Source organism: Geotrypetes seraphini, chromosome 2, assembly GCF_902459505.1.
Source record: "Geotrypetes seraphini chromosome 2, aGeoSer1.1, whole genome shotgun sequence".
Lineage (NCBI taxonomy): Eukaryota > Metazoa > Chordata > Amphibia > Gymnophiona > Dermophiidae > Geotrypetes > Geotrypetes seraphini.
Genome location: NC_047085.1, coordinates 129,780,033 through 129,792,047, shown reverse-complemented (window position 1 = coordinate 129,792,047; position 12,015 = coordinate 129,780,033). Strand labels below are relative to the sequence as shown.

The 12,015-nt window shown below is 39.3% G+C and overlaps 1 protein-coding gene across 1 annotated transcript in view; it reads right to left on the bottom strand.

Moving 5' to 3' along the window:
• Nucleotides 1-10,186: 10,186 nt before the first annotated feature.
• GAREM1 (GRB2 associated regulator of MAPK1 subtype 1) overlaps nt 10,187-12,015 on the bottom strand; it is a 253,781-nt gene continuing 251,952 nt past the window's right edge. Inside the window, exon 6 of the mRNA XM_033934645.1 lies at nt 10,187-11,674. Coding sequence (XP_033790536.1) covers nt 10,780-11,674 — 895 coding nt within the window. The 3' untranslated portion in view covers nt 10,187-10,779. The remainder of the gene's footprint in view (nt 11,675-12,015) is intronic.

Sequence of the window (12,015 nt, the reverse complement as noted above, 5' to 3'; positions counted from 1 at the left end):
CAGCTGCTCTACCAGGTCCATGCATTATGGCTGCTCCTTGACATCCAGAACTCTCAGCTCTGAGCACTCCTGCCTTCCTTGCTGCTTCTCCCTCCACCTCTCTAGTTGTTCTGCTTTCTGATGTAAAAGCCTGCAGCCACGTCCCAAACCTTCAGGTGGAAAGGCTTTCCTGATGGTTTTAGTCTCAGCTTGCATGTGACAACTAGGAAGGAACAGAGCTAGAGTTGTGTGTGTGGTGTGGAGCAGGCAGATCTGCTCTCCTCCTCCTTCTAGAGGACAAGGATGAAACATACTCATAATTGTCTGCTTGAATCAGGTTCTGGTGTGTGCATTGCTCTGGGGACAGACCTAGTTGGCATAGGTTGAATACTACAAAGTTGATCGATTTTTTCACTCCATCAAAAATTACAAAGAACAGGGGACACTCAATGAAGTTACAGGGAAATACTTTTAAAACCAATAGGAGGAAATATTTTTTCACTCAGAGAAAAGTTAAGCTCTGGAATGCATTGTCAGAGGTTATGGTAAGAGCAGTTAATATAACTGGTTTTAAGAAGGGTTTGGACAATTTCTTGGAGAAAAAGTCCATAGTCTGTTATTGAGAAAGACATGGGGGAAGCCAGTGCTTGCAATGGATCAGTAACATGGAATATTGTTACTTCTTGGGTTTTGGCCAGGTACTAGGGACCTGGCTTGGCCACCGTGAGAACAATGGGCTTGATGGACCATTGGTTTGACCCAGTAAGGCTATTCTTATATTCTTATTCAGTCTTAATTCTCTACATCACTGTCAGTGGCATATAAACTGCTTACCACCACAACCAAAATGTTATTAAGCTTGTAAATTAAGATGAAAATTTCAGCTGAAAACATTAGGCTCCTAAGTTTAACTGAAAATAAAGCACAAATTTAGGAGCTCACCATTTAAAAAAAAAAAAAAATATCAGGCCCATTGTGCATATTCTAAATGTCAAAATACAGTATAATGCTGCAGTTCCTCTACAACTGATGCACCAGAATGTTCTTAAATTAAGGGTACAATGTCTTTATAAAAATATTTATATGTATTATACCTATTTGCAAGATTTTGGTAAATCCTGTGCTGGATGTACTGTTCACAGTTACTGTTTCACCTGAAGCCTTTCTGAATGAACGCACAAATAATCCATTACATTTATGTCTTGTCTGTTTACTGACCAATTCAGACATAATTAGCAGACCACAAGTTTTATGATGTCCAAAGAAACTAGTTTCTTTATGGGATCTGTCTAGAAGACGTATAACTGAGAAACGGTTTCACTTTGATGGCTTCTTTTAGCCTTCCAGATACAATAAAAGTAAATGGGCGTATGTGTCCATACGTTATTTTTCTTCTTGCTAAGAAATAAGATTTACAGGATGAAAGTTCTCTCTTATAACTCGTTCTTGGAGGTTTTCCTAAAAATGTTGCAGCTACAATCAATATAGAGTTAGAAAAGGGTACTTAACAGAGTCCCCCCCCCCCCAATATTCAGCTAGTGGTGGTCAAAGTGTTTTGCTCGCTGCTGGTTAAACAGTGATATTAATATTGGGTACTTCCTGCCCACTTAAATTTCTCTGAATATCAGCCCTAGCGTGCTTAATGAAAAACCTGAAAATGACTCCAGCTTGGCAAATAGAAATGTAGTACTGCTTTTTTCTGTAAACTGTATTTGCGGCAGGATCCTATTATTACCACTATAGCACTACTGGATGTAAGCAATGTTGTACACTAAACACATATGAGATATGTGTCAGGTGCAAACTTGGAATATAATCCTGTAGGGATAGGGAAATACCACTGTACTGTACTTGAATATAGAGGAAAGGGGTAGGGACTCGATATACTCTATATTGCTTTTCTATGGTAACGGTTTACATTTTATATATGGAACCACAGCCTGACTTCTAAGGTAAGTAAATGGAATGCTTTTAAAACAGAGAATAGTACAGTTTCTGGGATGCAAAGGATTGCAGGACCCAAGGCAACATTATTTCATTAAAGACAGATCTCGTCAGACAAATCTGATCAATTTTTTCGACTAGGTGATCAGAGAGTTGATACAGAGGAGAGCGCTAGTTGTGGTGTATTTAGATTTTAGCAAAGCTGGCATGGTTCCATATAGACATCTAACATAAACTGAATGCTCTCAGTACGGGCCCAATATAACAGACTGAGTTAGGAACTGGTTGAGTGGAAGGTGACCAAGGATAGTGGTAAATGCGCCTCACTTTGCCAGGTACTTATCACCTGGATTGGCCACTGTGGAAACAGGATACTGGGCTAGATGAACCATCGGTCTGATCCAGTATGGCTATTCTTATGTTCTTACTCTGAGGAAAGGGATGTTACCAGTGGCATGCTGCAAGGTTCAGTTCTTGGGCCTGTTCTTTTTAAAATACTGTATTTGTCAGTGATAGAAGAGCTGTCTGATAGTTTGTCTCCTTGTGGAAGATACCAAAATCTGTAATAGAGTAGAGTAGACACCCCTGATAGTGTCGATTAGAGCATGACACAGGGCCAAATTTATTCCTGTCCCCGCGGGAAATCGTTTTCCCATCCCATCCCCACGAGTTCTTTCCCTGTCCCTACCCCATTCCTGCAAGGTCCATCCTCATCTGCACAAGCCTCAAACATTGTAAAATCAATGTTTGAGGCTTATTCAGTTAAAGCAGAGCTTACAGGAATAGGGTAGGGACAGCGACAAAACTCACGGGGACAAATTTTGTCCCCGTGTCATTTTCTAGCTAGGCAATATGGTCTTTATCTGCCTTCATTTTTCTATGGGGGGTTTTTCTCTGTCTGTGTTTTGCACATGCAACCAAGTTCAGGTAATTTGCTAGTGTGTAGTTTCTGTGCAAGGATCTTCAGCAGATGAGCTTATTCTGTATCAATGGTAGTGGAGACCGTAGCAACATGATCAGTCCAGGCAGGTGTTCAGAGTTCCTAACTAATTTAATTCCCTCTGGGCCTTGTATTCCTTGTTTATAGAGAACATCTCTTTATTTATCCCATTCCTCATTTGTCTGAAGTACTCATATATTGCCAGTAAAAATAATATGGGTCCGCTTTACTCCGAATCATACAAAATTTGGCAGTGTGGCTGATTTTTGGTATAAAAAATGGGATCACATAACCCCCTACTATCAAAAACTTCATTGGCTACCCCTAGAAACAAGAGAGTTGTTCAAATTTGCCTGCCTTTGTTTCAAATCTATTCTTGGTTTGGCCCCCCAATACCTGGTCTCCCATTTTAAATTGGATTGTTCCATCAGGCCTACACGCAGAATACATATGTTTAGCCACCCTATAATAAAAACCTGCCGATACAAAAGATTCCTTGACAGAACTCTTGCCTTCCAAGCAAGTCAACAGAACAGTTGGCTAGGTATCATCATTAAGCACTCCTCATCCTATCTTAACTTCAGAAAACTAGTTAAAACTAACCTGTTTAACCGATTTGTAACCAAGAACTCTTAAAGCCTTATCGCTGTATTCTACTTAGATGTACTCGATGTCCCTACATTGTGACTTTTACTCTGTCTCTCTCCCTCCCTACAAATATTTATGTATTCGAAGATTTCATTATAATTTTTCGCTGACTATCCAACTCTTCGTATTGTAAGCCGTCTTGAACTACTATGGCTTTGGCGGTATATAAAAATAAAATTATTATTATTATTACTTCTAAACAATTGCATCATACCATCCATGGGGTTGGGCAGACTTTTCTGCCCCTACTCCTTACTCATACATAAGAGCTTCCCTAGGGTTGCTCATCAGAGAACAGACCAGACTGGCCTCTCCAACCCACTTGTGGCTTCCAACGCATCCTTCAAACCAAAACGCTTTGCCCATCCCTGCCATAAATGCCTCCTCCCAAAATATGCAACTGTATTACTACTTGAGGCCTGTGGCTACTTCCAGGGCTCACTGAGACCCTTGTTTCAGAAATCAGATGTCAAAATTTAATTTAAAAGAGGCTCTCAGATCCTCAGACCCCAGATTCAATAAGTGTATTTTAAGGTAAAAGGAGCATTCAATTGAAACGTCTAATGAAAGCAATTTCCATAATAAAGGGCATTTCTTATTTAATGACAAATGGTATCAGGAAGAGTCAAGAACTGTGGACAATACTAATTAATTTTTTCTTCATAACAGTAGACTTCATTGCCAGCATTATCACAGAAACACAAACATAAGATTAAAAATAATCCAAAGCTCAATATACTAACTTCATCTTACATATTAATAAAACATCAATGTCATCTCTTATTTGTGTTCCATTGTCAAGGACTTTCTCATTGCCTTCAAGGAGTGTACACAAAATTGGTTTCATGCAGGGAACTAAGAATTTGCTTAAATGTTCAAATATATCCTATTTAAAAACAAAGAAAAGCAGGAAACATATTGCACACACTAGAATGGAATGGAATCTCATTATCTATTAACTAGTATTTGATGCAATTTAGAGCTTTACTTTGGAATGAGCTCAGCAGAATTTCTTGATCTTTGCCACATCATCAGCAGAAAATGTAGGGGCCATTTCGTTGCTCATCAGCTTTGATGTTATTAACCAGCATTATGGTCCTAATATTTTCAAAATGAAAAATACCCTAACAAGAGATTCTGCTAATTAACTTTCAGATAAATGCTAAAGTAACTCATAGCCTCTACAGTAAAGAAGCATCACATAGTTTTCTAAATGCTTTAAAAATAAGTGGGTTAAGTAGCTTTGAAGCAGATTGCATCAAACCACTAATCGTGCCTTTAGGGACTTTAGAAATGTGTTGGGGTCAAACTACTCTTATATTTCCCCTCTGAAAAGAGAGGGTTACAATATGTTCCAACCATACCAGCAGATCCTATCAACACCAAATGAACTCTCCAACAGCCCAACAAAGTTCTGATTCATGACATGAAGATCAAGTTCAGCTGAATTTATGGCTACATACAGTATAACTATTGTATATGCATCTAGAAATGCTAACACTAGTTAATGGAATTAAATCAGGTTCTGTTTAAACACTGCATGGGATCATACTACCCCCCTCCCTCATCCTGAAAGGACTTAAGTTTTGCATTGATGACCTCTCTTGGGATGATAAGAAAATTTTTTGATAATGCATCATTTAGATTGCTGGTGCAATCCTCCATTTTGTCCACGCTGGATTATTGTAATATAATATATCTGGGATCTCATAAAAAGTTGCAAAACAGATTGAGACTCATACAGAATACTGCAGTCCGCCTAATTTTCGGGCTGAAAAAGTATGACCACATTGCTTCATCTTATAGAGAGTTGCATTGGTTGCCTTTTTAGGCTAGAATACTATTTAAATTTAGTTATACTTGTTTCAAAGTGTTGTTTAGCATGGCATCTGCCTACCTGTCTCTATGCTTTGAACGTTATAAACCCAACAGAATTACCCGAGGGCAATATTTATTTGTTATTCCAAACATCAAACCTTGTCGATATAACAGATTTTTTGATAAAATGCTCGGTTTTCAAGCAGGTAAAATGGACCAATGGCTAAGTACTACTATTTCCAACTCTTATATGTCCTACTCTTATATGTCCTTTAGGAAATTACTAAAAATGGATCTATTCGATAAATTTATAAACTGATGTTCCAGAATACTGACAGGCAAATAGTATAGATCTTAAAGCCAGAAGGTTCTCGGGGTTTTTCACTGTATTTTAGCAAATTGTATCTTATTTTACTGTATAATTATAGAATTTTATAGCATAATTTTAGTATTTTTATTGTATAATTTTAGTACTATTTAGAGTACTGTATTTTTAATCATTGTTTGTATAAAGTTATTAACGTATGTAAACCGCCTAGAACTTTGCGGTAGGGTGGTATATAAATAAATAATAATTATTATTATTATTATTACTCTCTGATCTTTATGCCTTAAACCTTTGTTTTCATTTCCTTAGCTAACCTCTAGGTTTACCATCTGCTCTGTATTTTGTTGCCATTTATTATTTTTGTTTGAAACCTCTGCCTTTGTCCTTTTGTTATTTTCTGTTGTCTCCCGCACCCACCCCCTCTTTCATAAGCCAAGCACTACTACCTAGTTTTTCTATTCTCCTCATCCTCCTAATCTAATCGAAACCTTTCTGTTCCACTTTAACCAAGAATAGCTCAAGGTGGATTACAGTAAGCAAGCTCTATAACAATAATTCCACCTTACAAAGAGTTTAACCATACTAATTCTTAAAAGTACAGAACAATTTGATCAGACTACTTATTAATTAAATACAATAAAAACAGATTACTTTTTACTGCCCTTAAGAAAGAATAATAGTATTTAATATCCCTAATCTCACATGGTAATTTGTTCCAGAGATGGGAACCAATACCATAGTGTAGAGACAGGATTAGTTTATTAGCAGCATATATAGAAATAGTACAGTTTCCTTGGGGTAGTAAGGAAGTTATGCTGCTGATTGTAGAGGTCTATTGTAAAAGTTTCATTTTTTTCAAAATCTAAGGTAATTCAGTTCACTCCTCATTGTAGTTTGGAGACCATTCCAACTTCTGGTGATTGCATAGATGAATAGGAAGTTGAAAATTTGTTTGTATTTGACTCCTATGGATGACGAAAGCATTAATAGCTACATATTGTGGATCCTGGATGATATGAAGAAAGATTTGGAGACGAGATGAATTATTTGCTGAGCCAATCAGGGCCTTAGGCTCCTCCCCGGTGCATCCAAGAATGCATTGTGAAGGGCAAGGCCCGCCATTTTGCAGTGGTGGGCCTGCCAGCCAGAGAATATATGCCTCATTCTGGCCAGACCTTTATTTTAAAAGGTATGGGGGTTGTCTTCCTGTTGGGGGGATGCTGGGTCTTCAGATGGGTGGGTGGGGTGCTTGCCAGGGGGATGCTTTGGGGTGGTGGCAGGAGGAATTGGGCACTCCTGCCAAGGGATGCTTCAGGGGGACGGAGCGCGATGCTTCAGGGGGTGGCAGCAGGAGGAATTGTGCACTCCTCCTGCTGAAGGATGCTTCGGGGGATGGTGGCAGGGGGAACTGGGAACTCCTCCTGCAGCAGTGGGGGATTCCAGAAGGAGAGAGTGGGCATGCCTTCTGCTGGCTGACTTGCGGGGATTCCCTGCCACTGCTGCTCAGCTGATTGCGGCAGGGAGATTCCCTTGCCATGATCAGCTCAGGAGCAATGCAATTCTCTATCCGGCGCCTGAGACATGGACACCGGTTAGAGAATCGGAGAGGTTAGGCGTCTGTCTGTTAGGACAGACGAAATTCTGTATATGATGCCTATGTGCAATTCTCAAAAGTCAGTTAGGCGGCTGCTGAGAACGGGCATCCTATACAGAATCAGGCCCACAGTGTCCAAATTAAAGAGAAGAGATTTGGAGGGGGTGTGCAAGTGAGATTGGGGAGTGATAAAAATAAATAGCAGTAATTGTTTAAAATCTGTAAATTTTGCTGATTAAAAGTTTGTGCTGAGCATATATACTGAGATGTCTGCTGGAATGTATATATGACAATTAGCAGGAACTCTGGAGAAGCTAAAAGCAATTTGATTGGCTGATGGCTCAAGCAATACAATCAAAGAGGAATTTTAACTAAGAGGCCTAAGCTGTTGAGGGACAGAGAGTTGGGAAAAAAAAAGAAAAGTTGCTGTAGGAAAGGTTATACAAGTATTTCAGATTTAGCTGTTTGGTATGGAAAGACAGTAGGTGAGTGAAATTTTGATTGCTTTTTACTTGGTTAAAGCACATAAGCAATGCCTTTGCTGGATCAGACCAAAGGTCCATCGCGCCGACCAGTCCGCTCATACAGCGGCCAATCAGGTCCAGGTATAGTAATTCTCTATCTACACCCTTCAATCCCCTTGTCCTTCAGAAAATCATCTAATCCCTTCTTGAACCCCGATACCTTACCCTGTCCTATCACACCCTCTGGAAGTGCATTCCAGGTGTCCACCACCCTTTGGGTAAAGAAGAACTTCCTAGCATTGGTTCTGAATCTGTCCCCTCCCAATTTTTCCGAATGTCCTCTCGCTCTTGTAGTTTCTGAAAGTTTGAAGAATCTGTCCCTCTCCACTTTCTCTATGCCCTTCATGATCTTGTAAGTCTCTATCATATCCCCTCTAAGTCTCCGCTTCTCTAGGGAAAAGAGCCCCAGTTTCTGCAATCTTTCAGCGTATGAAAGGTTTTCCATACCCTTTATCAGTCGTGTCGCTCTTTTCTGAACCTTCTCGAGCAAAGAAAAACATGAGTGTTGAGAAAAGCAAGTGAAAGTGTAACCAAAGGATAGATTCCTGAATAAAATATCCTGCTTAGGTAGGAAGGAGGAGTGATTTGTGAAAATACTCTTAGAATATGTGTTTTAGTGAGTTTGCCAAATTTATAGCGATTCTTTGAAATCTGGAGATTTAGCATAAAGCAGAAGGAAATAAAGTCTGTTCTGTTGTTGAAATCTGTGAAACTATGGGTTAAACTGCCATAAACTAGCACTTAGATGTCTATTAAGTATAGCTGAATTAAGGGCTCCTTTTACTAAGGTATGCTAGCGTTTTTAGTGCGCGCTAACCCCGCACTACATGAAAAATACTAACGCAAGCTCTATGGAGGTGTTAGTTTGTAGCACGCCCTAAAACCGCTAGCGCACCTTAGTAAAAGGAGCCCTAAGTTTACAAACCTGGGATATAGAACTCTAAAACTAAAGCACACCCAAATGGTAAGAATATGTGGTCTAGGTGGGTTTGGGGTAGGAGTAGGGCGGGCCTAAATAATAAATGTTTATTCCCCATTTAAGAAAGGGAATGAACATCTATGTTGAAAAATAAGAATGGATGTTGGAGTTAGATCTGTTACCCACGATGTGCAGGTTTCAGCAAAAGTGCTCCTTTTGTGCTGCGCTCAACTGGAAGGATTAGAGCAGACCATCTCCTCCTTCCCCTTTCCCCCCTCCAAAGATGAGACTGGCAGGGGATACTGGGCTTTGTGAGAGGTCTGAGAGAAAAGATATCTATGTTCTCAAAATGGCTGTTATAACCCTTTATGTTTTAGCACATAAATATCTATGTTACCATTTCATAACATGGATGTTCATTGCCATCACAGAGATGTTTATGCTACTATGTTCACCCTTTGGTAGTTTAGATGTCTATATTTCTAAAAAGGATGTTCATGCACATGAATATCTATTTCACATAAGAACATAAGAATTGCCGCTGCTGGGTCAGACCAGTGGGCCATCGTGCCCAGGAGTCTGCTCACACGGCGGCCCTTAGGTCAAAGACCAGTGCCCTAACTAAGACTAGCCTTACCTGCGTACATTCTGGTTCAGCAGGAACTTGTCTAACTTTGTCTTTTATCCCTGGAGGGTGTTTCCCCTATAACAGCCTCAAGAAGAGCGTTCCAGTTTTCTACCACTCTCTGGGTGAAGAAGAACTTCCTAACGTTTGTACGGAATCTATCCCCTTTTAACTTTAGAGAGTGTCCTCTTGTTCTCTCCACCTTGGAGAGGGTGAACAACCTGTCTTTATCTACTAAGTCTATTCCCTTCATTATTTTGAATGTTTCGATCATGTCCCCTCTCAGTCTCTTCTTTTCAAGGGAGAAGAGGCCCAGTTTCTCTAATCTCTCACTGTATGGCATAGTTTAGAATGGGCTATACATCAGCAGATCTTGTTTCAAGACACTAGATCAGATGCCCCAACTTCGACATCTAAATTCAAATTTGGATGTCTTTTTAAAATGATGCTTCACATATATTCTATGGATGCGTTAGCATTTAGTGTGTGTTAAAACGGCTAGAACACCTTAGTAAAAGGACCCTTCTGTTTACACATTGGTGAACTTTGCTCATTCACTTGATTGTAATTTTCCAATGTTCCTCTTTTGGTTTGAGTGACTAATTCTTTGATAGCATGTTTTTTTACCCACTGCCTTTGTAACATCATTCATGACTAAATGACTGAATTAGGTCCCCTTTTACAAAACAGCGGCAGCAATGTTGTCATGGTAAATGCACCGAAGCCCATAGGAATTTAATGGGTTTTGGTGCATTTACTGCAGCAACATCACTACCGCGACTTTGTAAAAGGGGCCCTTAGACTATCTCTTTCAATATCAGAGAAAAGTTACACAAAAAACAAAATATAATAATTCTTCACTTGCCATGAGTGCTCAAAAGATATTTTTATTTAAAAGTTATCCATAATGTATTGTATTTAAAGGGATTAAGTATTTTTTAAAACTTGACACCAGAAAAATAAGTGTTATATAAAAGTAGTACATGGCCCACACCACAAAACTATTCCAATTATCAAAAAGGCAAAATTAACAAAGTCTTGAAGATAGGCGCTTGAACCCAAATGATAAAAGAAATCCATCTCATATCTTTCCTTTTGAAACCCAAAAATATTTAAAACATTTTCATTTCAACTTTAGTTATTTAATAATAAATATTACACCTTCTGCCATAACACCACTTGAATACAAATCACTTCCCTTTAAAATGTCATTCAGTTTTTAGCAGCGGCTGAGTATTCAGTGATGCACAAGGCACACTTCTAGAATTCTATTATTTTTATTGACATACAGTACAAAATCTGTTCACCACTCGTACCTTTAAATGCATAGAAAGAACTTCATCTACAACTATTTACAAAAAAAGGCTTCTATAGTGCAAACCATTTAATTAAATACTAGACCCAGAAGTGCAGGCATATCTGCCATTTAGTTTTGTTCAGAACCAGCTATTGTCTTTTTATTACATTTTAGGCCGCCAGCCATTTATGAATTGTAATATTTTCTTAACTTGTAATTTGCTCATTTTAAAGTCCTCTGAAAGGATTTCCTCTGTAAGTTGAACAAGTAAGTTCCCATCAATTTTTTCATTGACAAAGAGTGATACAACATCTTCTGAGAGTCCAATGAACCTTAGAGATTTGGACACCTCTTCTATTGACAATCCTGAAAGGTCTGAAGGTGGTTGCCAAGGAGAACCATCACCGCAAGATCTTGGTGCTAGCTGAAGGTGAAGAGGGGAAGAAAAGGGGTAAGAAATAGAGAAAATGTCCTGCAAGCCTTTTTTTGCACTATAAGAATCCTCAGAAAGGTCAGACATATGAGTTTGTGACTCTTCAGCACCATCGATTCTGAGGGGCAAAGGCAATGGTTCCAGAGGAGGCTTCTCATCATTTGATTTTGGTGCACGTGGAGGCAAGGCGGGGCATGATTGGCTTTGCTTTGGGCTGCTGTCTGCAAGAATTCTTTCACCAGAACACTCTAAGGAGTAACTTGCTGACTTTGGGCAGCTAATATGGATGCTGTTAAGCTCAGTTGTATTCAGCTGCGTGCACCCTGTAGAGACTTCACTTCCAAAAGGGGCTGGAACATTTTTCTTGGGTGTGCCAGGTGTCTTTTGCCGGGGATAGCTATAGTAACTTCGGCACTGATCCAAAAGAAGATCGTTCACATTCAGGCTGTCTGTCCCACTGCAAAAGCGATTTGGCCAAGACAGTCGACTGGGAAGAACGTCCGATGATGGGCTCCCAAAAGGTGATTTGTTGTCAGGATCCATTGAATCTGCTTTAATCCAGTTGCATGGATAGCAAGAGGCAGGTGTGTTCTCAGAATGGGACGTTTCACTGTCTGTGATGCCACTAGAATGAAGATGGAGAAAACAATGCAAACATAATGTCAGATGAAAAATACACTAAATAGCAACTGCCATATGTACTTTCAGAGATTTTGTTTGAGTTCAACTGTAAATTATGACCCTAATATACACTCTGGTTATCAGTTTTTTTTTACTTGCTGAAACTACTGTGCCATAAAGCACAGTTGTCTGCCTTTAACAAGAATTCTCTAAAGACAGTGGAATCACTAGCCCCGTGTGTAGACAATATGTGCTGACGAGAAAGGGTGATTAACTTTTGACTTGCTTTCTGGAGCTATCCCTTTTTATTATGGTTTTATTTTGACATCATCATGTTTTCTATTG